The sequence below is a fragment of the Protobothrops mucrosquamatus genome, unplaced genomic scaffold (genome assembly GCF_001527695.2).
Source record: "Protobothrops mucrosquamatus isolate PMUCROS unplaced genomic scaffold, P.Mucros_1.0 scaffold844, whole genome shotgun sequence".
Taxonomy (NCBI): Eukaryota; Metazoa; Chordata; class Lepidosauria; order Squamata; family Viperidae; genus Protobothrops; species Protobothrops mucrosquamatus.
Window position 1 is genome coordinate 288,846 of NW_015387099.1, and position 23,977 is coordinate 312,822.

General features: G+C 37.7%; 1 protein-coding gene and 1 non-coding gene across 2 annotated transcripts; both read left to right on the top strand.

The window, feature by feature from the left end:
- Positions 1–232: 232 nt before the first annotated feature.
- Positions 233–23,662, top strand: PRPF39 (pre-mRNA processing factor 39). The gene is made up of 14 exons (XM_015819009.2): positions 233–370; positions 2,544–2,907; positions 6,019–6,144; positions 6,807–6,925; positions 7,553–7,720; positions 11,045–11,213; positions 12,656–12,763; positions 14,580–14,744; positions 15,066–15,192; positions 17,462–17,730; positions 20,300–20,484; positions 20,768–20,842; positions 22,237–22,357; positions 22,957–23,662. Exons 2-14 carry the CDS (start codon positions 2,578–2,580, stop codon positions 23,011–23,013), a joined length of 2,019 nt encoding a protein of 672 aa, XP_015674495.1. The 5' UTR covers positions 233–370; positions 2,544–2,577; the 3' UTR covers positions 23,014–23,662.
- LOC114922772 lies at positions 17,791–17,872 on the top strand. Its single transcript, XR_003810477.1, has one exon. It is a non-coding gene; the product is annotated as a small nucleolar RNA SNORD127 (small nucleolar RNA).
- Positions 23,663–23,977: the final 315 nt, after the last annotated feature.

Below are 23,977 nucleotides of genomic sequence, written 5' to 3' on the forward strand. Positions count from 1 at the left end.
GAAGGACTTAACTAGAAATAAGAATTACGTCTAAACCGGCCCGTAACCACCTCCAGAACAAACACGCGGACTGATACCTGTCTCTCATCGAGAGACATGCAACAGCCACGTCGCAGGAAGGCCGAGCAGGACTCCTTCCGGTGCATGTTCTTTCAGCGGGTTGTCTTCCGGGTCTCCAGCTGGGCGCTACCACGCATGCGCCTCTTTCTTCCCGCCGGCGGCGCAAGTCAGATTGGGCCCAAAAAAAGAGGCCTTGAATCTGACGCACCTGCGTAGTACGCTCATTCGGACGGCGGGCAGACCGGAGGCCGCTCAGAGAGTCAGGACGACGGCTGAGCGGGCGGGACCGATGGCAGAGAACACGCGCCAGGTCTGTAGGGAAACGGGCGAAAGAACGAGAAGCCTCCTCGTGTGCGTGTTAGAGGTTTGAAGAAAGGTTAAAAGGAAAGGGGAAAAAAAAGGAAACCGCTTCGCCAGCCACGCTGTCTGAGGCGAGGCGGTTGGCAGCTAGGAAAGAGGTGACCCCGCTCCTTCCGACCTACGTCCCGTGACTTTGCCTCCATCGTTGGTTTCTTTCCCCGCTCCCCTCGAGCTTGACGCGGCCTGAGGCGGCTCTGTATCCCCCCCTCCCCCTCCCCCCTCCGGTGGTCGAAGGCGTGTGTGCGGGGGGGGGGGACCAAGCGCGCGCGCAAGTGAGAGGGAAGCAGCTTTTTTCTCTACTACTCTTTGTGGAAGGAACGGGGTGAACCCAAGGAAAGAATTTGCTGGCTCTGGCGTCGTTACCCGAAGGGCGGGAGACTCTAAAGCTTCCTTTTTCCTCGGCCCCGGGACGGAATGACCGGCGGAGCTTCAGTCAAGAAGTCCCGCCTAGCGAGTTTCTCCCAGCCTTATTTCTCTTAACTAGGATTGCTTTGCCCAAATTGGCGCTTTCGGTGTGTGTTGAACTATATATAACTCGGGTGATTTCCAGCCATGTGGCTTTGGGCTGTAATCTCTCACGCTTAGAAAAGGGCTTGGGAAAAGCTGGTTTAGGGCATGAGAGAAAGGCGTCATTATGCCCGCGTTCGCTTGCATCGCTCCTTCTAATAAATACGTAACTTTCTTTTTTCTAAATCTGACTCGGTATATTTTCAACGGTCAAAGTACAGTAAAGGATACAAGAGAACGGGCTTCATGGCCGGTGGGTTTGCCACTAAAAAGGAAACAATACGGAGAATTAAGAGGGTTTTTCAACTTCAGATGCCTAAAATGCCTTATAGGAACTAAGCGTTTTGAAAGACTTAATGAAAAAATTGGCTTTGAGAAGGGATTTAAAGAAAGTGAGAAGTAGCTGGAAGAAAGTTATATTATTCATTTACTGTGCCTTCTTTCTTGCTCTCTACACCTCATGTCGGCTTCTGGGTGCAATTTTAAGTGTAATACTTTTAGAACACAAAGAAACCCAAAAGCTTTTGAACTTGTTGTAGAGAAGCTGAAAGAGTCCCAAGTACCTCTCTGCAAACACATTCAAAAGCTTTTGGGTTTCTTTGTGTTCTAAAAGTATTATACTTAAAATTCATTTCCTACAGAACGACTTTGGGAATTTAGATAATTCTATTATCCCAATTAAAGACTGCTCTGTTTGTCATCTAGAAAGATCTTGATTATAGTTGTTAACTAGTACCAACAAATTCAGAAGCATTGTGGGAGGATACGTGTAGTTTCAGTCCATCAAGGTTGAACTGATTTCAATCGTCCATTACGAAGGGAACTCGGAAAAATATGGTAAATCCCTAATAGTCTCGCCTACGTACGAGAAATCCTTATTCTACACTAACCCGAAGAACGGTAAAAAATTAACATCTAATCCCGTTGACTAAACGGGAAAACATAGAATCCAACGATACTTTCGACTTGCCAATGATTTGAATGAGTAAGTTATCTCTTGTGCGACAGACTCAGTTGCCACCTGCCCCTCCCATTCAGTTGAATTTTTTGGAATTTGTTTCTGTGAGACTAGGACGTGAGGAAACAGGATCCAAATCATATTTTATTTATTTGTTTTAACTGGTAATTGAGAATAGAGAAGGTGATGCTTAGATGAAAATATTTGGTTCTGTTGGAATTCTGAGGTAGAGATTAATGGGAAGTGAAAACAGTACTGCCAGATATATTAATGTAGCACTTTATTTGGATATTTTAGGTTATGAAATACAATGCAAATATTTTCATTTTTCTTGTAATTTGTGCGTAACAGAGGTATGCTAAAGTAGCATGTTAATTATTCATTATTGTTTAATCCAGTGAGAATTTTAGCCACTTATTAATCAGAGTAGTTTAGTTGGGCTTAAATGGGCTGGAAAATGTTTTTTACTCTGATATTTGCCTTATACTTTGCTTTCAGTCTATATGTTAGAAAGACTTGACTCATTCATTCAGTTTTAATTCATCTAACTTATTTTAACTCTATCAAATGTTACATTTATTTTAAAAAGTCGGATGTTGGTATTGTTTAATGAAAAATCAACAGATAGTACTGATGCTAATCATTTTCTCATTTACAGATTACTTCATAAAGATAAAAAGGTATCAGTCGCTATGCAGAGTTCAGAACATATAGAAGACAGCAGCAGTTTGAAAAGTGAGAACATGGGTAAGGACACTGAGGCCAAGAATGAGCAGCCTGCTGACTTTAGCACAGAGATCATGAGTGTCATGGAGATGGAGCAGTCCCCTGACAATTCTCCTGCTGCCAATTCCCAGGAAGAGACTGTTCAGGACACTGAAATACCAGATACAGAAACTGTAAAAACTTCTGATCCTGAAAATTCATTCCCTGCTGACTTTGACAAGTTTTGGAAAGTAGTTGAAACTAACCCACAAGATTTTACAGGTTGGGTTTACCTCCTTCAATATGTAGAACAAGAGGTAAGTAATTATATATTTTGGGCCAGTGGTAGTGTTTTTTCCCCTGCTGTCCAATACTTGAATGTATGAATTTGAAATTTCATGATTCTAGGGAAGTCAGGTTAATATTTCATGAAAGAACTTAAGAATTAAACATGCAAAATATATTCAAACTTTGTATAAAATTAATTTGGCTTTTTATATGCTTCTGAATTATAGTTCAGAAGAAGAATATATTTATAGAAAATAGGCTTCCTTGTTGAACATGGGTGGTTGTTTTGTCTTAGACCGAGAATCACATTCAGAATTGTAAAATGCTTTGTGTGCCACATGTAAGAAATGGGTGAATTGAGAGGAAAATGAATACACATCCGAGGGCTATTCAACTTCCAAATATTGATTTTCTTTCCTTCTTCCCATCATTTCTCCGCTTCTAAGGAAATCATATACTAAAGAAGGAGAGTGGATGTAACACTCACTTGCAAAGTCGTGAGTCTTTTATAAGACTCAAAAGTAGGCTTTTAAGAACACTATTTAACAAACATATCTCTTATACTTCTTCCCAGAATCTCGTCGTCAAAAGAAGAGAAAATGTCCACTTTATTCCCGTCACCGACATCGAGAAAGTCTTTATTAAAGTGTGTAGGAAAACTGGTTTGGAAGGCAAAGAGTTAATGCCTATAGTAGCAAAGAATAGGAATATGGGAGTGGCAGCAGCAGCAGTGGTAGTGGCAATAATAATGATGTGGGCAAGGTAATCTAGAAGTGTGGAGAAAGGAAAGATAATAGTGAATGGGCCATTAAATGTGGAGTGGACAGTATAACTGCCTGTGGCCCTTAGGATATATGTATTAAGTCCCTGATCCTCCGTTCTTTTGGATTTCAATGATCTATTCATTTGTAACTGGCAAAAAGGAATTAAAATATCCCCATATGTATGAAGGGAGGATGTTTATATATATAGGTGTTAGAGATGCAAGTGTTAAGTTAAACAATGTTTTTTGTGAATTGTTTTGGAATGAAAAAAACTTAGTTTTAGAAATATGCACAACATTTTAAGATTTTTATGGATTTAAAAAAAGAATTTGGCACAGAGTGCAAAAGTATAGGAATTTGGAGCACAGCTGCAGTGTGTTTTATGAATCCCAAGAATCTAATTTATCCATTGAAGTTTTAAGCTACTAAATCCTCTTTATCACATATGTGAAAACAAGACAATAAAGCTGTCTATTTAATATTTTGGACTAATGAAATATTGTCATGTATATTTTAAAACATAGTGAAAACCTGATTTAACCAACTCCATATTTAGCAAACTTCAGGATTTCTGTACAGACGTCTCAGGAATTGCAGACTAGTCCTTTGCATTCACAGTAGACCAAGCGAGGCATTTACATTTATATTAACTTTTCCTTAATGTTATGATAACTGGTGTGATATGTATGAAGACATTATGCAAATAATGTGAGTCATGTCAGTTGCACCTATTTATGTAATGCTCTTATGAAAAATTCAAATGATACAAATTCTTTAGTATTTATTGGACAATATGCAATACCAAATATTCCTTCCTTTCCTAATTAATATAATAAAGTGAGGCTTTATTGTAGTTTGGATGAACCATGTGAAATCTAGAAGAGCAATTTAAAGCCTTGCCTGTTGATAGCAGATAATTCTTGATTAAGCTGGGTGATCCAATCAATCCCATATTCTTCAAAAATAAGAATAAAAATTATTAAAGTAATGGGCCATATGACTCGTTAAAATAAATTTGTCTAATTTTACCTTAATTGAACCAATTTAATCTGGTTGCTGATAACAAAGTTTCCTTCAGAGAAAATGTAATACAGGTAGTCTTTGATTTACAACTGGTAAAATGAGTGTCATTTATATAGATACAATGCCTTCAGAAATGTTGCTTTACAGCCTGTAGAACACTTCCTGTCATCATCAGATGTTTCAACAGCCTCACCCTCCTGCCCACCACACATGACTGCATTTCAGGCCTTGGCATCCTGTTCCCACTTCTAACCAAGAACCCCTCAATCTTGTAAAGGACTATTTGCAGTTCCCCACTCAATGAACATCATGAAGATCTAAGTTTCCTTTTTGTACCCTATGGGGCTCTCCTATGGAAAAGAACTCCTCTGCTGAGGCGCATAAATGGAGCTTGGAATCTTTATGATATAAACTATATTTTTGCATCTCACCAAAGGAGTTGCCCCTCCATGCCTGGAGGAGAACTGATATCCTTTTCTGGGATGCAGAAAAAGAAGTTTAAATCATGAAGATCTAAACTTTAATCTTCATGATTTTAAGCTTCTTTTCTGCACCCCATGAACAGATTTCAAGTCTGTCCTCCACAGACAGAAAAGAACTCCTCCAGTGGGGTGAAGGAAGGGATCTTAGATCTTCAAGATTTACGCTTCTTTTCTACACTCTACTGAATGATGTCAGCTCTTCTCCACGCACGGAAATGAAGTTGTCTGGTGGAGTGCAGAAAGGGCCTTAAGATTTTCATGATTTAAGATTCATTTGCATCGGAGGAGCTCCCTTTCTGCGCATGGTAGGCAGATGACATCCTTCTGCAAGGTACAGAAATGAAGCTTAGATCTCAGATCTAAGTTTCTTTTCTGCATCCCACCAGATAAATTCTTTTCAACTCACAGAGGGGAGGGGAACTCCCATGGCAAGCTGGAGAAATGAAGCTTGGGATCCTGAAGATCCCAAGCTTTATTTCTCCGGCACAGGAATTTCCTTACACATATGAAGGCACTGCTTACCCTCCTTCAGCACGTAGCCCTTTTGCTCTGCTTTATGACCTGCGTGGCCATTTCACAACTGCCAGGGTTACAGTTGTTGAATGAAACAGTTACATGGGTATCTAGCTTAACAACTGAATTGCTCAACAACTGAGGTTCTGGTCCTAATCGTCATAAGCCAAGGACTACCTGTAGTAGTGCTTTGGATCTTGCGTTCTTGATATTTAAGTAGATTTTGTAGTCACTTTCTTAAGATTTATAATTTGATTCTATTATTAAGGCAGATGATGTACAAATTAGGTTTTTTTTCCCTTCCAATCTACTGTGGAGTCTAAAACTACTAAATCCTGTACTGTATATTTTCCCCCAGAACCATTTACCAGCTGCAAGTAAAGCCTTTGACAGTTTTTTCACACATTACCCTTATTGTTATGGCTATTGGAAGAAGTATGCAGACCTTGAGAAGCGGCACAATAACATGAAGCAGGCAGATGAGGTATGTATATAGAGTTATGCAGCTGTTGCTCTTGGGTTCTGTGAGCCAAATGATGACCAAACCACTGCGTTTCAAGAAATTCTTTGGCTGCCAGTACCTGCCACTTTCATACAGGGTTTTCTATTTACACTTGTCACTCCTTATGGCCTTTGGAGCTAATATCTTCTCTCTTTGTTGGCAGGTGCGTTAAACCTCTACTACAGTTTGTCAAGCTTTGCAGTGCAAGCGTCTGCATTACACTGCAGCTTAACAAGTAGGGCAGGGCTTTTCTGTCACTTACATTATACATTTATTATTTCACAAAATTCAAACGCTGTGGTTGGTTTTGCTGGTCACCATTGCTACATTTTATTGCATTTTTGGTCAGACGCTGACATTGATGCTCTAAAGGGTCTGTGCCCTATGATCTGTACCCTAAAGCCTGCCCATACAGCCTGGTCAGATGCAGGGACTGCTGCGCTTTGAAGATCAAGACTCCGCACGTGGAGATCAGAGCATTGCCATGTTCTAGCCAACCTCCACCCAAATGGTAATGGTAGATTATTTAAACAAAATTCCAGTACATTAGTATTTCGTAAGGTTCACCAGATAACACAGTGTTGCCTCTCTCATGTAACCTACCTAAAGGTTCAAAGGATAGCTATTTAGTGTTCTCTTTGTAGGTGTATCGGAGAGGACTTCAGGCGATACCTCTTAGCGTTGATCTCTGGATTCATTATATAAATTTCCTCAAAGAGACACTGGATTCCAGTGATGTAGAAACTGTTGGGACCATTAGAGGGTAAGTTGATTGAAAAGAATCTTAATGTGTGTATCATGTATAGTGGAATTGTACTTAAGGCTGTACTTGATCATATGAAAAAACACCTTAGTATTTGGCCTGAAGGAGAAGCATATTGCTTCCCTCTTCATAGAAGCTTGAAATTCGAAATGCCATTTATAGCATGATATATAAGGTTGAAGTATACTTGTTTACTAGTTTACTAAAGGCCAGATAGGAGTTTTGAAAGTCTGCTTAGACTTCAGAACACTTTAGCATATATACATGTGAATAAAAATCCTGTGCATGATATATGTGTTTTTATAAAAAAATAATTAACAGCCTAATATATAACATCAGATTATAATTCATATCCATGCTTGCCACTGATATCCTATTTGGGCCTGAAAGAAGTTCCAAAATACTGAAAGAAATTAATTTAAGGAAAGCTATTTGTTGTGAGACTGCCAGTTTTCCAGTCACAAACAATATTGTATTCCGCTTTAAATATCTAAAATATATTCTGTGTTAAATTCTCAAAAATCATGTCTCAGTGGCTTCATTCTTTTCTAAATGAAATATTGCTAATTTGTTATGTGATGTATTTTGTGCTAATGAAAAACTTCCTTGATTATGTTTACAATCTAGGACGTATGAACATGCAGTGCTTGCTGCAGGGACCGATTTCCGCTCAGACAAACTCTGGGAAATGTATATCAATTGGGAAAATGAGGAAGACAACCTGCGAGCAGTGACTACTATATTTGATCGCATTCTTGGAATTCCAACACAGTTATATAGTCATCACTTCCAAAGGTATAAGGCAGGGCTTTTCAACCTTTTCACAGATTGTACCACTTTTAGCACATGACAATATTTGAGTACCACCAGTGCTTAGTAAGGTGTCAAAAACTTGATGACTAAAAAAAAAGGGGAGGGGATTTTGGGTTTTACTGATTAGATTTATTTGTTGTTATAGAAATGTCTAGTTTATAATATGATGGAAAAGTAAAAAGTTGAGGTTCAATGTTAATGCTTCCTTCTACTGCAACAGAGGAAGTCTATTCTTTTTCCCTTCTCCCCCTCACTTTTCCCCTTTTTCCTCCCCACTGTGTCCTACTATTTGCTTTTGTATTTTTGTATTTTATTCTATAATAAAATATTACAAACTAAAAAAAGGGGAAAAGTACCAGTTTTAATTTCTTTGGTGGCAGTTCCTTTGCTAAATCACTTTTCCTTTGCACTGACAAATGTATGATGAATTTATCCATATTTATTAATATGCACCACTACCAGCTGGCTGGTCAGCCCTTCTTCTCTCTCCTCTTCTTCCTCTTTGCACCCCCCCCAAAAAAAAATCCCTTCCCTGTACCCTTAAACACACAGGAATCAAATGCAAAGACAGGAATCAAGTGCAAAGCAAGAAAGGCTCACAAAAGGCTCCCAGAATAAACACTACACTCCAGTTATTTTTCTTTAAGCTGCCTCAAGCATGTCATGTGTCACAATGTTGCAACCTGAGACTGAAAGGCTCCGGCAATTGCCTTAAATTAAGCCTGTTTACCTTCAAAGAAAACTTTCTAAAAGCCATAGACCAGGCATGTCAAACTGCTGGCCTGCGGACCGGATGTGTCATGCCAAAACCACGCCCACCGCATTGCCGGCAATGGGGAAAAAGTCCCGATACGTCATGCGACGTCGCGAGTTTGACATGCCTGCCACAGACAGACTCAAGGGGGTAAAACTAATTACAGAAGTCAATACTTTAGACTCATTGCTAGCCTTTGGTTATTCCAATAACCAAAGCACACAAACCGAACCTCTGAATTACAAAACACTGTAAAAACTGCACAAAAATCCTTATGGTAACCCAATCAAGCTGTCAGCTGATCCAGAACTAAATAAACCAACCTCCTTTTTGACATGCGTATCTCCCGGCTTTTCATTTCATTAGTGCTGATTGCATTCTCCTGGCTGGAGAAAACAAACCAGGGGACCTTTTCTTCCAGCAACAGCTGCTGCTTCTTCTCTGTCCCTGTTTCCTCCCTCCTGCTGAGCTCTCCTTCCACAGCTTCTTCTCCGTCCCCTTCTCTTTTCCTGTTGTCTTTTTCCCCCCTTTCCCGCCAAAACCACCTCCTTTTATATCCTGTCTCCCCCCCCTTTTCTTCAGTTCACTCCAGCTCCCTGCTGCTTCCGGAAGCGCCAATCAGCTGGAGCCCTGCCAGCTCCTGGGGCTTCTGCGGAGCCCAGACAGTCCTGCAGCTGCAGCTGCCTCTCCCTCAGGCTTGGGTCGTTTTGGCTCATTCCGCTCCCCTATACTTCTCTAGGACGGTCGCGTACCACGTGCCAAAGTACCACAGGTGGTATGTGTACCACCGGTTGAAAAGCCCTGGTATAAGGATTATAACTGTTGGGTAGTATTCATCTGTTAGTATAATTGTATGGTACATTTTTACAATTACATGGTAATGTAATCTGACCTACAGATCAAGGCAGAATTCCTTTCCTGAGTGTTTTTGAACTTCTCTCCAGTAATATTTTTGCAACATTGTAAGGAGAACCAGATTCCACAATGTTGTTATGTAGATTTTTCCTGAACTGAAAATCTCTTTTAGGCCAATCCAGCTCTCAAGGTTGTTTTGCGGGATTATAAGAGTTTTAGATATGTTCACCTCCTTGAAGTGTGGGCCAAATATATAATAGGCAGAATAAAAATATAATAATAATAATAATAATAATAATAATAATAATAATAATAATAAATGAGCTGTAATGAACTGTGTTTTCACACTGAAGTATTATCCTAACCATTTTTAAAACATTATTGTTTTATTACTCTTACCAAAACAATCTTAAGAAAAGTTACTATCTAAGACTTTTGACTCTGGGGATAGGATGTGGTGTTAATCCAGAACCACTTAAGTATTAAGTATTTTATATGTCTGATAAACAGATAAAAAATACCCCATTCTGCCAAAGAAAAAATAAAATTTATTAATTTCATGTGTTTTAGTTTCTAATGGAATTTACTCCCAGCAGCCTGCACATCAATTGTCGGGCAAGCTCTTGAGAAATTGATAGTATTGCTGAAAAGGCACCCAAAGAGGTTATGCACCCATTTATCTAATGAGATTGCAGTGGCATTGGGAGTAGGTTTGGGTGACATTTGCAGTAGATTACATGAGAAATTATGTAGGATCTCAAGGGACTGATAAGAGTGTTATTTCCAACTATATTTGTTTACCAATAGATTGTTGAAATGAACTCCTTGCTTTTCTAAGTACCCTTGCATTCCACTCTTCCCCCAAAATATTCTAACAGATTTGAGATCTTGTTGGGAAATCAGGGAGAATGAGGAAGGAAGGAATAATCTCATAAGATACATGGATATTATATGAGATCTATCCCACATAATTCATTGTTTATTAATAAAGCTTACATTGTATATGAACATTTAATAAGTTAAATTTGCCAGTCTGTTAAAGAACATATGTGTTAGATTTCTAGAATATTTCTAGGTGGCCAGTTGTGCAGCTGCAGCTTTCCCTAAAATGTTGTACTGCAGTTGCTATACCAGTTGAGGAAAATTAGAATTATAATTCAACCCATGATAGCTTCATTTGGGAGAAGTTGTTATATGCAGAAACCAATGATAGATTTAGTCTTGTGAGTAACCTTTAAAACTTTTCTTCAATGTTTTCTGATTTAAAGATTATTATCTTTTTCTTTATCCATTTTAATTCATTTTATATTCTTGGAACTCCAAGGTATTGTTAAACTAGTGGCTCCTACTAACTTGTTTGGTTGCCTACAGTTAAAACACCTAATGAGTCCAGCTACTTCATTATGTAGAAGGTAGAAGAAATAAACCTTTGTAATCTGGAAGATGCAAACTCGATTACATTCATAGATTTTTTTTTAAAAAAACCCCTTGAGATTGAATAATGTTTTCAGAACTGTTTCACTTAGGTGTAAGTTTGCCCTGCTTTATCTTTACTTGTTCACAACTGTGTATGTGCTTCAAGGAGTGTATGTAGTAAGCTTGGAGTAGCTAATATTTCACCTTGACCCCTGTATTATGTAGAAGTGAACACAAAATAATAAGATTTTCTACTCTTTGTTTTTGTTGATATATTACAGGTTCAAAGAGCATGTTCAGAATAATCTGCCTCGAGACCTTCTTTCTACTGAACAATTCATTCAGCTGCGTAGAGAACTTGCTGCTACTGCCAATAGTCATAATGGGGAAGATGAACCACCTGTAGATAACCAACCTTCTGGAATTGAAGATATTACTGACCCTGCTAAAGTAAGCAATCAGCATTTTTGATTAAGTTTGCAGTTTGGAATGTACAGTAGACAATTTCTTTGGTGCTAGCAGTTTTTTATAATTTAGTCAGCTGCTTGGAAATGCTTTTGTTGTTGTTGAAACTGCTATTAAAAATTATGTTCAGAAAATTGTTTCTGTACAGAAACACCAATGTACTGTATGTGCATTTACTCATACATTCTGTGTATGCCAGTTCTTTATTTTTCTGCCTTTAAAATCTGTTGGTGCTTTTAGTTCTCCATTCTTTTCATTGGATGTTTTTGAAATGTCATATAATGATTTTGATGTCCTGTTGCAGTGCACAATCTTAAGCAGCTTGTCAGTTTTTCTACATATTAATATAGAAACTCATCAATAACTTACAAACACTTGTGCAGATATAGTTCAGGGAAATATTCTTAAACAGTTGTATTGTTCTGGTAAACTAGTTCAGGTAGCTGTATTTAACACACTCATTCGCACAACCAGAACTCTGTGAGGTAAAGCTAATAATAACTGTGCCTGGTTTGGTTCTTTTATTTGAAAGTTTCCAAGTATCTTTAGGTGGAGGTATGTAGTTTCATTTCCCTACATGTATGTGTCACTTATGGAACAGGAAAGATTATTGGTGGAAGGGTGTACTGATTTTACTGTACCATTTTCTTTCTTCCTATTGGATTAATTATGGTAAAACCACAGGATAATTTTTTATTTGAACCTGATGGTTTGTTTCAAGTTCAAAACATCTTCCCCATCTTTTTGCACATCTGTTTCAGATATTGCACTAGGATATTAACATGGTATATTGAATAAGCTAAATATGGCTGGGTTTCCAAAACTTGTAAAGCCATAAACCATGGTTTACCATTTATAACAGCACACTAAGACCCAAAAGAAAGAAACTACATTTTGTTTAGCTATTAGTATACTTTAGCCACAGACAAATGGTCTAGCATAGGCATGTCAAACTGTTGGCCCGCGGGCCGGATGCGTCATGCTGAAACCGTGTAATGGGGAAAAGTTCTGTGACGTCGCGAGTTTGACATACCTGGCCTAGCACAATACTATCAAGTTAATCATTGTTTAGGATTCTTAGAGTGCGTTGATAGATATTTCCATTCTATGTGTGGTCAGGTATTTTGATAAAGGCTGTGGGACTAGAAGGTCATTGTTAGTTTTAGAGTTTTTATTCATATTAAACTGTAATGTATACCAGCAGTTCTATTGGAATACATCATATTTCACAGTCCACTAGAATAGTTTTTATTTTTATTATTATTATTATTATTATTATTATTATTATTATTATTATTATTATTATTATTATTATTATTATTATTATTATTATTATTCCCATCCAGAGTAGGTACTTGTTTCAGAAATGTCTAATAAAAATCCCTTCTTGCCTGAATTGTATTAACGCTTCCCAATGTTTGGTTTAGCTTATCACTGAAATAGAAAACATGCGTCACAGAATCATTGAAATTCATCAAGAAATATTCAATCACAATGAGCATGAAGTTAGCAAGCGGTGGACTTTTGAAGAAGGGGTAAGTTCATTTGAATAATATTGTCAAAGCTGAGGGTTCATACAATTTCTGTCATGGTACTGCATTATTAAAAAGCCTTCCTCTAGAAATTAGGCTGCCCCCTTGCTAGTGGCTTTATAGAAGCTTTAAAGAGTTTTAGGTTTTTCTATTTCTGTTTTTCTACACATCAGTGAAAATAATATTGCCATTCTATTCAGTTGATACATAGTAACACATTGCCATTTTTTATAAAGGAAGCTATCACCTGTATGCTTGTGGCTTTATAAAACAATATCTATTAACAAATGTGCCAACTATAGTGAAAACATTGAATATATTTTTGATTGGCCAAAGAAAAGTCTGAAATGCTATTTTAATATCACTTCAAGCATTTAATTAAAGATGGGTCTTTGTTGGAAGAATTTACTTCTTTGCTCATTTTCTAATGTTTGCAATTTATTATATGTCCATGTAGCCACAAAGACCCAATGTGATTTTTCTCCCTTAAAATGCTGTCCACCACATAGGATATTTCAAGATCCTGTTTGAGCAGGGGCTGGATTAGAAGAATTCCAAGGTCCCTTCCAACTCTTATTCTGTTATCCCTTGCATCTCTAGTACTAGTAGTATGCTTTTTTTCTAAGTGCATTATGTCTAGCTTCTTGCATAATTTTTTCTTGAAGACGTGATTGGAGTTTCAACTTGGAACTAGCAGTTAAATGGGATTCATTGCAGTCGGCCTGATCCCTCAAAATGGGCGAGTCAGAACAAATGCATAGTATAAATAATTTTGAGTAACCTAGGTGTGGTTCCAAATCCTTTTGTACTCCCTTTAGCTTCTTGCAGTCAGCACATTTTAATTAATGGCTTTACAGTAAAGACAAGTTCGTGTTCTTAAATCATTATACTTCCATTATTTGCATATTTCATTTTTTAAAAATTCTATCCTTAAATGTTCAATATTTTTTCTCTTCTTTCTCCTCACAGCTGTGTATGCCAAGTTACTAAGCCAAGGTCAACACAGCAAGCATATTTTATTTATTTGAGTCTCTTTGCATGCTGCTTTTTGTTTATAATACCCAACTGTTTATGTCTAATAAGGATTTTGTTATCATAGAACAAATTCAAGGAAGAAGAGAATTCTGACTGTTTGTCAGAATATTTGGCTAGGCCAGAGTAAGCACAAAACAAAGAAAGAGAAATTTGGGCATATATTGTCTAGTAGAAGGGATCTTCTCTTTTTCTGTTGAATTTTCTGTAGTTAGAGTTTTTATTCTTACCATTGTACACAATCTTCTGAAAGATTATGCTATAGACATAACGGTTTTATTGTGTCTACATGGACCTTTTTATTTCTGAGTGACTTCCTTGCTTGTCTACAAGCTGTTTATATTGCTTAGCTGATTATATTCTTAGAATTGACCCCCTTGTGAATGCTTACAATCTGCTAGTGAAAAACAACATATGTCTTAGGACCTAGTGCTCACTTTACACAATATTTTGTTTTGGTTCTTGTTCTTCCTTATTTTTTAGAAAGCTATATCTAAATTGTATATATTTGGATATGATATATCCAACAAACAAACTGGTTTTATTTGAGGATAATATATAAGATTATAAAAGTAATAATTTATTAAATTTATGTGCTCCCTGACTCCCAGAGACTGGGTAGTTTAAAGGAACAAGAAACAAAGAATAAAGATCTCAAGGATGACAAAACTAGCTGGGATCAAAATAAGTATGGTTTGCTGAGATAATTCAGCTTCTTAATAACTGTAATGAACACAATGTAAAATGAAATGTGTTTTCATGACTTCCCATGTCACGTCATTTTCAGATAAAACGACCTTATTTTCATGTTAAACCTCTGGAGAAAACACAGCTGAAGAACTGGAAGGAGTATTTGGACTTTGAGATTGAGAATGGAACTCATGAACGAGTAGTGGTTCTTTTTGAGCGTTGCGTGATCTCCTGTGCTCTCTATGAAGAATTCTGGATCAAAGTAAGGGGCGTTTCTCCTATGCCAGTTCTATTCTTTGCAAACATTGATGATCAGTGACTAACCTTCTGTACTCTTGTTTGAATGTTGTTCATGTATAACTATATCTGTTGCATTAGGAGATGGTCTGCTTGCAACCAGATTTGACAGCTGCATATGCCAACTTCGTTGCCTCTCTTCGTCCTTCCTTACAGAAACTAGTCTAATGGTTCAATAAAGGTGCTGAGTGGGTTTAAAAAACAAGAATTTTATAGTTCTCTCAAGTATTTAGCAACCCAGAGTAAGCTGGGAATCATTCAGTCTCTACTCTGTCTTCAAATGCAGTATGCCAAGTATATGGAGAACCACAGCATTGAAGGGGTGAGGCACGTATACAGCCGGGCCTGCACGATACACCTCTCGAAGAAACCGATGGTGCACTTGCTCTGGGCTGCTTTCGAAGAACAGCAAGGTGAGGAGGAGACAGTGGGCATATAGGTCTCCCTTGAATTGTCTCAATTCATCCTTTTAGATTCTGGGTTTAATTGCACAATACTCTGGGCATACCATCATCTCCCCTTTCTCATTGCCCAGAATTTAACAAGATAGATGTTAGAAATGCTGCTAATTCAGGCATTCACCTGAAGGTATAAAAATAAACAATCACCCCCCCATTCCATATAAAACACTCTTTGACATAGAGCTATTGATTGTCCTCGAAATCTTGTATCCTCCATCTTCTCAGCCAAGGAGCCAGGTTCATCCAGACTTGAGCTAGTTATAACTGTCTATCTGGAAATAAACAGTTTTTAGACTCTAGACTATGATTCCGTCTCCATCCGGACCACTGTGGCCTCCCATAGAGCACCAATATTCAAAATCCCTGAAATCACATGGCACATTTTCTGCCAAAGAGAAAAGGAAGTGGCACAAAGATCACTTCTTGAGATGCTAGCCTTTTTTGTAAATGGTTATCAATTATTTAGCATGTTAGAGCAAAGATTTCAGCGGTGGCTTCAATCCTTTCAGATTCTCAAGGTTAGCTGTTCATAACCACACAATTGATGTATTGCCCTTTCAAACTCCTCTGCTTAGCAAGTGTTTGTTGGAAAATGGCTTTCCTCATGGCCATAAATTCAAACAGATCTTTCCCTAATACATGGGCCTCCATAGAGATCCCTCATTCATGTCCCAAGTTACAGTATATTCTACAGAGCTTGTTCCTCTAAATCTTCTGTGTTGTCACAGAAGCAGTATTGCAGGTTGTACATCTGGAGAGTACCCAGTGAGTATCATAGCCAATTTCACAAGAAATGTAGCCAGTTTTGTTTTTTTACTAAGATGCCACTGAAGAACAAAGGTTGGCAAGATGGCCCTCCATCAATTCCTCATTGAGACTGTGCAGGTTTAGTTCATACAAGTCAGCTGAAACCTACAAAATTGAAATTCTATGTGAAACAGAACCACATTCCAATTTCTGCTCTACAAGTAATGCCCAACTTTTGGGGATTCTCTGGGAAATTCTACTTAAGGTTGCTCTTCAGGCAATGTAGGGAAATGAAACATTGGACTTAGTATTTTTCACTTTATGGGACCATCTTTTCTGTTCTATTGTTCTGTTCTGTATCTATTGTTCTTCCCTTAAGCATCTTCTGTTCCATTGCGTGCCAGTATCTAACCTCAGGATATGGGAGGTCCTAGAGAAATGTGGTTGATCTCAGAAAGTAAACAGGATCAGTACTGTTGGATGGAGAGCAATCTGGAAATCTCAGGGCTCTTGGTTAGGTTATAAAGTTATAAAGACATTGTAGGATATAGTAGCAGCAAGCTACATTTGTTGTCATTGCCAAGAAAAGTGCATTTACTAGGAATCAGCCTGAAGACATTTTTTTTTACATTTGCTACAAATTGTTCTCTATTACTTTACCTTGGAGTATAACAAAAAAATATTGTCAGAGCCAATGGGAGGAGCCACCTAGGCAAAGATATCCCTCAGATAGAAAAAGGAGTTGCATGGAAAGTTCACTACAGGAAATCCTCAACTTACAACCATATTCGAGCACAAATTGCTCTAAATTTCCATTGCTAAGAAACACAGTTGTTAAGTGAATTTTGTCCCATTTTATGATCTTTCTTGCCACTGTTGTTAAGTGAGTCACTGCAGTTGTCAAGTTAGTAACATGGTTGTTAAGTGAATCTGGCTTCCCCATTGATTTTACTTGTCAGAAGGTCACAAAAGGGGTTCACATGACCCAGAACACTGTAACCATCATAAATACATGCCAATTGCCAAGTGTCCAAATTTTGATCTCGTGGGCTACAGGAATGGTTGTGTAAAAAATGGTCATAACTCACTTTTTTCAGTGCTGTTGTAACTTTGAACGGTTACTAAATGGTTGTAAGTCGTGGACTACCTGTACTTGGCTATTTAAAATTCTACTTCAATTAAGGCTATTTCTGTCAATTAGGTTTTTGAAACGATAACAAATGAAATGAGGTTCTGTGTTAATGCTAAATTGGAGTGCCTATGATTTCCTTAATTTGCGTTATCTTTCTGACCCCACTGTGGCTCTGTGAAGCAGAGATTCTTGACTGCTGAAAATCTAACTAATATGCATTATATAATATCCATCAAAAGGACAAAGCATAATCTTGATGTTGGGATGGAGAAATAGCCTAAACTTTGATGGGCTCATGTCAATTTGCAGTTCCAAGTCCACACATTCTCTCTATACTTTTAGGGAATATCAATGAAGCCAGAAGAATTCTGAAGATCTTTGAAGAGAATGTTTCAGGATTGGCCATGATTCGTTTACGGAGAGTTAGTTTAGAACGGAGACATGGAAACATGGAAGAAGCTGAACATCTGCTTCAGGAAGCTGTGAAAAATGCCAAATCAAACTATGAAGCCTCTTTCTTTGCTGTAAAACTTGCTCGACACCTTTTCAAAATTCAGAAGAGTCTTCCAAAAGCCAGGAAAATTCTTTTGGAGGCCATTGACAGAGACAAGGTATGTACTTTCCTGGACATTTCATTTATATATCTTAACTTAGGAGGAAGTCGTTATAGCTGGCAACTGTGATGATTCCTTTTAACTGCAATGTACGTAGCTGCAGTATGGAGACAACAGTCCCTCTAACCTGATGTTGCTTGGCTGGTCCATTTGTCTAATTTCTCCTTAAATTTTAGGTTTCCCTGGCATGGAAATTACCTGGCATTGAAAGTATAGTGATACCATATCTCGGCAGTATCATGTGGCCAAAAATGGTAGATCACTGTACCTGAAGCAATGCAGATTTCTAGATAAAAATGCAAATTATACACATAGCAGGAAATGTTCCTGAGAGAGCGGGATTATGTGGTGAGAAAAGTAAGATCCTGCATTTAGGCAAGAAAAACCAAATGCATAGAATACGAATTACCTGGCTCAACAGTAGTAACTGAGAGGGATTTTGATGGATCACTGCTTAAGTATGAGCCAGCAGTGTGCTGCAGCTGTCAAAAAAGCCAATGAAATTCCAGGCTGCATCAACAGAGGGATGGCATCAAGATTATGGGAAGTGATAGTACCACTCCATACTGCACCAGTAAGGCCATTGGAATACTGCATCCAGTTCTGATTACAATACAAAAAAGATGCTGAAGCCGTAGAACATGGGTGTCAAACTCGCCATGTCACGTGACGTATTGCGATGTATCGCTTTTTTGAAACCGACCCGTGGGCCGGCAGTTTGACACCCCTGCCGTAGAAAATGTGCAGAGAAAAGCAATAAAGATAAGAGGCCTGGAGGTTAAAGCATAAGATGAACAGCTAAGGAAACAAGGTAGGCTTAACCTAATGAAGGCTTAGGGGAGACGATAGCAGTCTTCCAATACTTGAAGAGCTGCGACAGGGAAGAGGGCACTGATTTATTCTCCATAGCATCTGAGGGCAAGACAAGCAGTAGGTGAAAGCTCATCAGAGATTCAACCTAGAAGTAAGGAGAATTTTTCTGATGAAGCAATTAATTAGTGGAACAGCTTGCTTTCCAAAGTTGTGAGTGCTCCATTGCTGGAGACTTTCAAGAAAAGATTGGACAATCATTTGTGCAAGTTAATATAAGGACTCCTGCCTTGGTTGGGGGGGGGGCTGGACCAGAAGGCCTCCAACATCCCTTTCAACCCTACACTTCTATGATTCTATGAAATATGTATGCCCTTATTTAAGAGACCATATTTGAGATAGTTCCTCTGATATTTGTCTTTAGAGAAGAATGTTGAATATCGTGGAGTTTTGTTGAACCCACAAGATTCCATTCAGATGCTACAATATGTGGCCATGTATGGACAAAACATATATGCTTCCAAGGCCTTATATTTTCAGTATGTACCATGTTTTGATTGAGAGCAGCGTGGTAGCTTAGTGGTGAAAATGCTCCCCTCCCACTCAGAAGGTTGAGAGTTCAGTCATAGGTAACAGATTTTTTCTCCTAGGGCGCAAAGAAAAAATACTTAATGCAAACTCCTCATAGGCAGCAGGGCATCCGACCAGTAAAAGCTCAGTTCCATCCAGTCGCCTCGACTTTACCCTGAATAGGGACTACGGGGTTGTAAAAAGGGTGTTTTAAAACTCTATGTTTTGATTATGGTGCAAAACATCAACCAGTTCTTGCTTTCTGCTGCAGTATGATTTCTCCTACTGGAGTATATTCTGATGAGTTCAGCCATTTAATTTTCTAGGTGTTGCAAGATTGCTGATAATTTCTTTAATGGAATAGGATAGAGAGCTTGTTATGATACATATTCTCAAAGAATTGGCTCAGCTGTCAAGAAGCATTCCTACTATATTAAGACACCTATTATTTTGGCCTCAGGTTGTTGCTGTAATTTGAAACCTGGCATTTTGGTGTACAGTTCCACAAGGAGCATAACCAATGTATTTACATAACTTAGAGACTTAAGCCGAGTTCATATTTACTAAGCCATGGTTTATTGAAAAGCCACACTGAATTTACAACATAAGTTGTAAATCATGGTTGTAACCTACCCCTGGTTTTACATAGCACAAAATATGGCCCAGACTTGTAAAGATTCCCACGCTGTTGTAATTTTGGAGGGCCTTGGAGAACTGTTTGGTAAAAATGATTGAAATCCCCCTCTGGTTATTGAATGTGACCTGTTTTTCGCTATTCTTTTTTCCTTGTTTTATTATTGTATTGGTTTTGGATTTGTTTCTTTTTTTCTTTTTCAAATTTGTGAGCTGCCAGAGTTTTGGGAGATGGGCAGCATAGAAATTTAATTAATAAATAATAAGATGTATGAATTCAGCCAAGTTTTCAATTATGTAAGATAATTAGATATATTCTGTCAATTTCTGTGTTGTAGTACCTAGAAGTATTTAAAAACACCAGTTACTCAGGATTCTCATACATAGTAAGCCAGGATTTAAATCATGCTTCCAGTTTTATTGCCAAAGTTTCTTACCTGATGTACATTTAGAAATTTGAGGAAACCTGTAGATTAAGCATAACCTATTTAACTATTAAAATACATGGGAACTTAAGTTGACTTTGAATTGTTTTTTGTTTTTTTTTGCGCAGGATAATCCAAAACTGTATCTCAATTTGTTGGAAATCGAGTACAGTGGAGATCTAAAGCAGAATGAGGAGAACATCATTTTGTGTTTTGACAGTGCTATTAATGGAACGTTGCCTGTAAAAATGAGGATTATATTTTCTCAGCGCAAAGTGGAATTTCTTGAAGATTTTGGCCTTGATGTGAACAAGTGAGATTTATTTTTAGTGATAGCAGCCATTGACTTTTGGGTCTATGAATGATTTGTAGCCAACAGAGATCAAGATGATCATGCTTATTCTTTATAAATTCCTCCAAAAATTACAATTTAAAATTTATTTCCCATTTTACTATAATAGTACTTTCAAAATCCAGCTATATTGATGGAAAGTGAATACAGTATATAAAACATCAGTGTTGGGAGTTAACGTTTGTTGCAGAATATGTCTGGAGTATGAATCTCAAAGTTTTCCTTTTTCCTTTCCTTTTGGTAGGCTTTTGGATGCTTATGAAGAACATCAAGCCCTTCTAAAGGAACAAGAATCTTTAAAAAGGAAAGCAGAGAATGGGTACAGATATTTTCATTCTAGCTACAAGTACTGGATTGATTTTTGAAATATAGCTGTTATTTACTGTTAGATTTTTGAAACCTTACTGATGTTAGTACATGTCTGAGCTGATTAAATGTAAATGAAATATTGAGAGGAATTGTGCACAGGTAGTCCTTGAGTTAAGACCACAATGGAGCCTGCCCATCATGGTCATAACTTGGTGATAGTTGTAAAACAAGTTGGTCACATGACCTAGATTTTATGACCTTTTTTGCAACAGTCGTTAAGCAAATGACCAGTCATTAAAGCAAATCAGTGGTTTGCTATGGTGTGGCTTTGCTGAAAACTAGAAATGCTGTTTTTTTACAAACTGCTATAAAATGTGGTATGACTGCAGGATACTGCAAACAGCTGTAAATGAAGCCTGGTTGCCATGCACCCAAAGTGCAGTCAGTGGACCACAGGTGTGGGGCACTGTCAGAACTTTGACTGTAGATTGTAAATAGCCAGTAAGTCCCTCGGGACTTTGGATACACCTAAGTGCCCTGTCCTAGGTCAAGGACTACCTGAATCACATTTCCAGAAAACATGAGCAAGAAAAATACTTATTTCCTTGATGTGATCACAGAGATCGCTAAACAATTTGATATGACTAGAACAGCTCACACTTTAGAGACACTTTTTACTTAAGTAAATAATTGAATAGGCCCTTTATCTACACAATCTTTAATTCTGTTGAAGGAAAAAAATAATAATCAGGACCTCTTTACAGATGTCATTTAAGATTAAACCTACAACTCAAGGCCTGCTATTTCTTCAACTGAATTGGTAATAATGATCTATTTTCTTGAAGAAAACTGAGGAAAGTTTGTTTTAACCCATGCATTCAAGACTTTAAATCAGGGGTGTTAAACTGCGGGCCGCACGCATCACGAGGAAACCACACCCACCCCATTGCCGGCAATGGAAAAACTCCGATATGTCGCACAATGTTGCAAGTTTGACATGTCTGCCTTAAATGTTGCATGACATACGTAATGCACAGAGTTTATGTGTGGTGTAGGATATTGAATTCTAGTCTTCTATTTAAAATTCATTACTAAGTAATGGTCTAACACTTTGGAGAATCTTTGAATGTTGTGCCAAATAAACTTGCCTGGGAATACAGATGTTCTACAATCATCAATCACCATCTTTCTACTCAAGATCGGGGGAAGGTCCCTGAAAAAGGCTTCAATGCTGAATTTTGATTAAAAGTGACTGCTTTTCACAATTTAAAACATGATAGGAAATGTATGGCCAAGTTCAACTTGCAGGGAAGTGTAGCATTTCCTCATACAGTCATTGGAAAAAAAATAAAAATGGTGCAAGGGTCTTGCTTCATAAAGAAATGACACAAACTATTCTTGCAGCTGTGAAGAACCAGATGAGAAACGAATTCAGAGTGATGAAGCAGGTATTATGTCTGGACAAGTAGCAGATGGAGATATGCAAGCAAATCAGGCAGCCTACAACTACAATGCCTGGTATCAGGTGAGCATTTATCTGGACATTTTTGGACTAAATACTTACATTCTACCTGTCTCCGCCAACTGAAATTATTTTATTTTAAAAATGTACTGCAGTTTAATAATACTACAAGAGTGGATCTGTATACCTTAGTAGAGGTAATTCATGTTTGGCAATCATTCATTCAGCAGCCTTTCAAAGTTGCAGCAGTTCTGAATGAGGGGACTTAAAACCATTCCTTCTGGTTGCAATTTGGATACGTGACAATTGGCATGCCCTTATCACAGCTGCAGTATTCCAAGGTCATGTGATTGCCATCTGCAATCTTCCAACAAGCAGACTCAATGGGGAAACTGACAGTAGGTCACAAATGGGAATCCTGGGATGCTGTGACTACAGGATTCACTTAACAATGGAACTGCCGTCATATGACATCAGCTTTATCAACCAAGTTGTCAAATCTCAAATTGCTTTATTAAGAAAGGGCTATTTGTGTATTTCACACCTTGAGAATTTTAGTTTTCAAGTTATTTTCATAATTGTTAGCTGCTTCATACTGGGTAGTACTGGAGTTTACAGCATTAACTATAAAGGATTTTAATTTTCTGTTTTTTCCCCTTTAGTACAATTATTCAAATGCATGGAATTATGGACAATATTATCAGTCATCTTCAACCTGAGCAGAACAATTTAACGACAAATGGAATTTCACAATGTTTTCTTAAGGCTTTTCTTTTGTAAAAGAGAAAGAAATAGGAATGTGAACAAACTGTCACGTGATTCTTGTCTTTTGCATGTATAATGAGTTGATTTTCACATTTTTCTTGTGACAAACTCATATTGGTATCTTGCTGTACTCAAGTCTAGCAATTAACTTTCTCAACAGTAAAATTATCAAACGATTATATGAAGTAGTGTTGATGATTCATTGGGAAAGTTAATTAGCAAAAATTAACATGTATTAATACCAAAATCTGCCCGAGCAATCTCGGACACTAGCCAAGCCAAGAGATAATACTTTCCTTCTCTTCTGCAGTAAACTGTGCTTGAATATTTTCAAAGTCCCACATCCCTTTTCCTGCAACTGTTTGGTTTTACCAGTTTACAATTGCAGCACCCAAAGGCTGCGAGCTTTTAGAAAAATGTTAACAGAAGAGGATGCATAATGTATAGGGTTTCTCTTCGAGTGACTAAAATGAAGTGTGTTACTAGAACCATGCTCTGTCTTAGGATGGATTTTGTATTGGAATTTTCATGTGTAAGTTTAGTTTTTTTTGTTTAAAATGCCTTTTTGTAATAAAATCAAATTGTGTAATTTTTCTGAACAATAGCTTTTCCTTGGGGCTGTTTGTCAAATTTATTTTGGAAATGGCTTCTTTCTAATGGTTTCATCTGTACTGCTATTCAGTTGCAAGTTTCCCTTATGCATTGATTTTGAAACTTTGCAGGTAGGCCAGTTGTTACTATGTGTTGCAAAAGCCAAGGTGCATATCTGATCCAAAAAATTCTTAACAGTACTCTTTTTTTATATTAATCTGATTTCAAAATAAGAACATCCTTGTTGAAATACAACATTGTGTACATCTGACTGGATATGCTCCAGCTGAATAACCACCCTATTCCCTGCTATTCTGATATGTATGC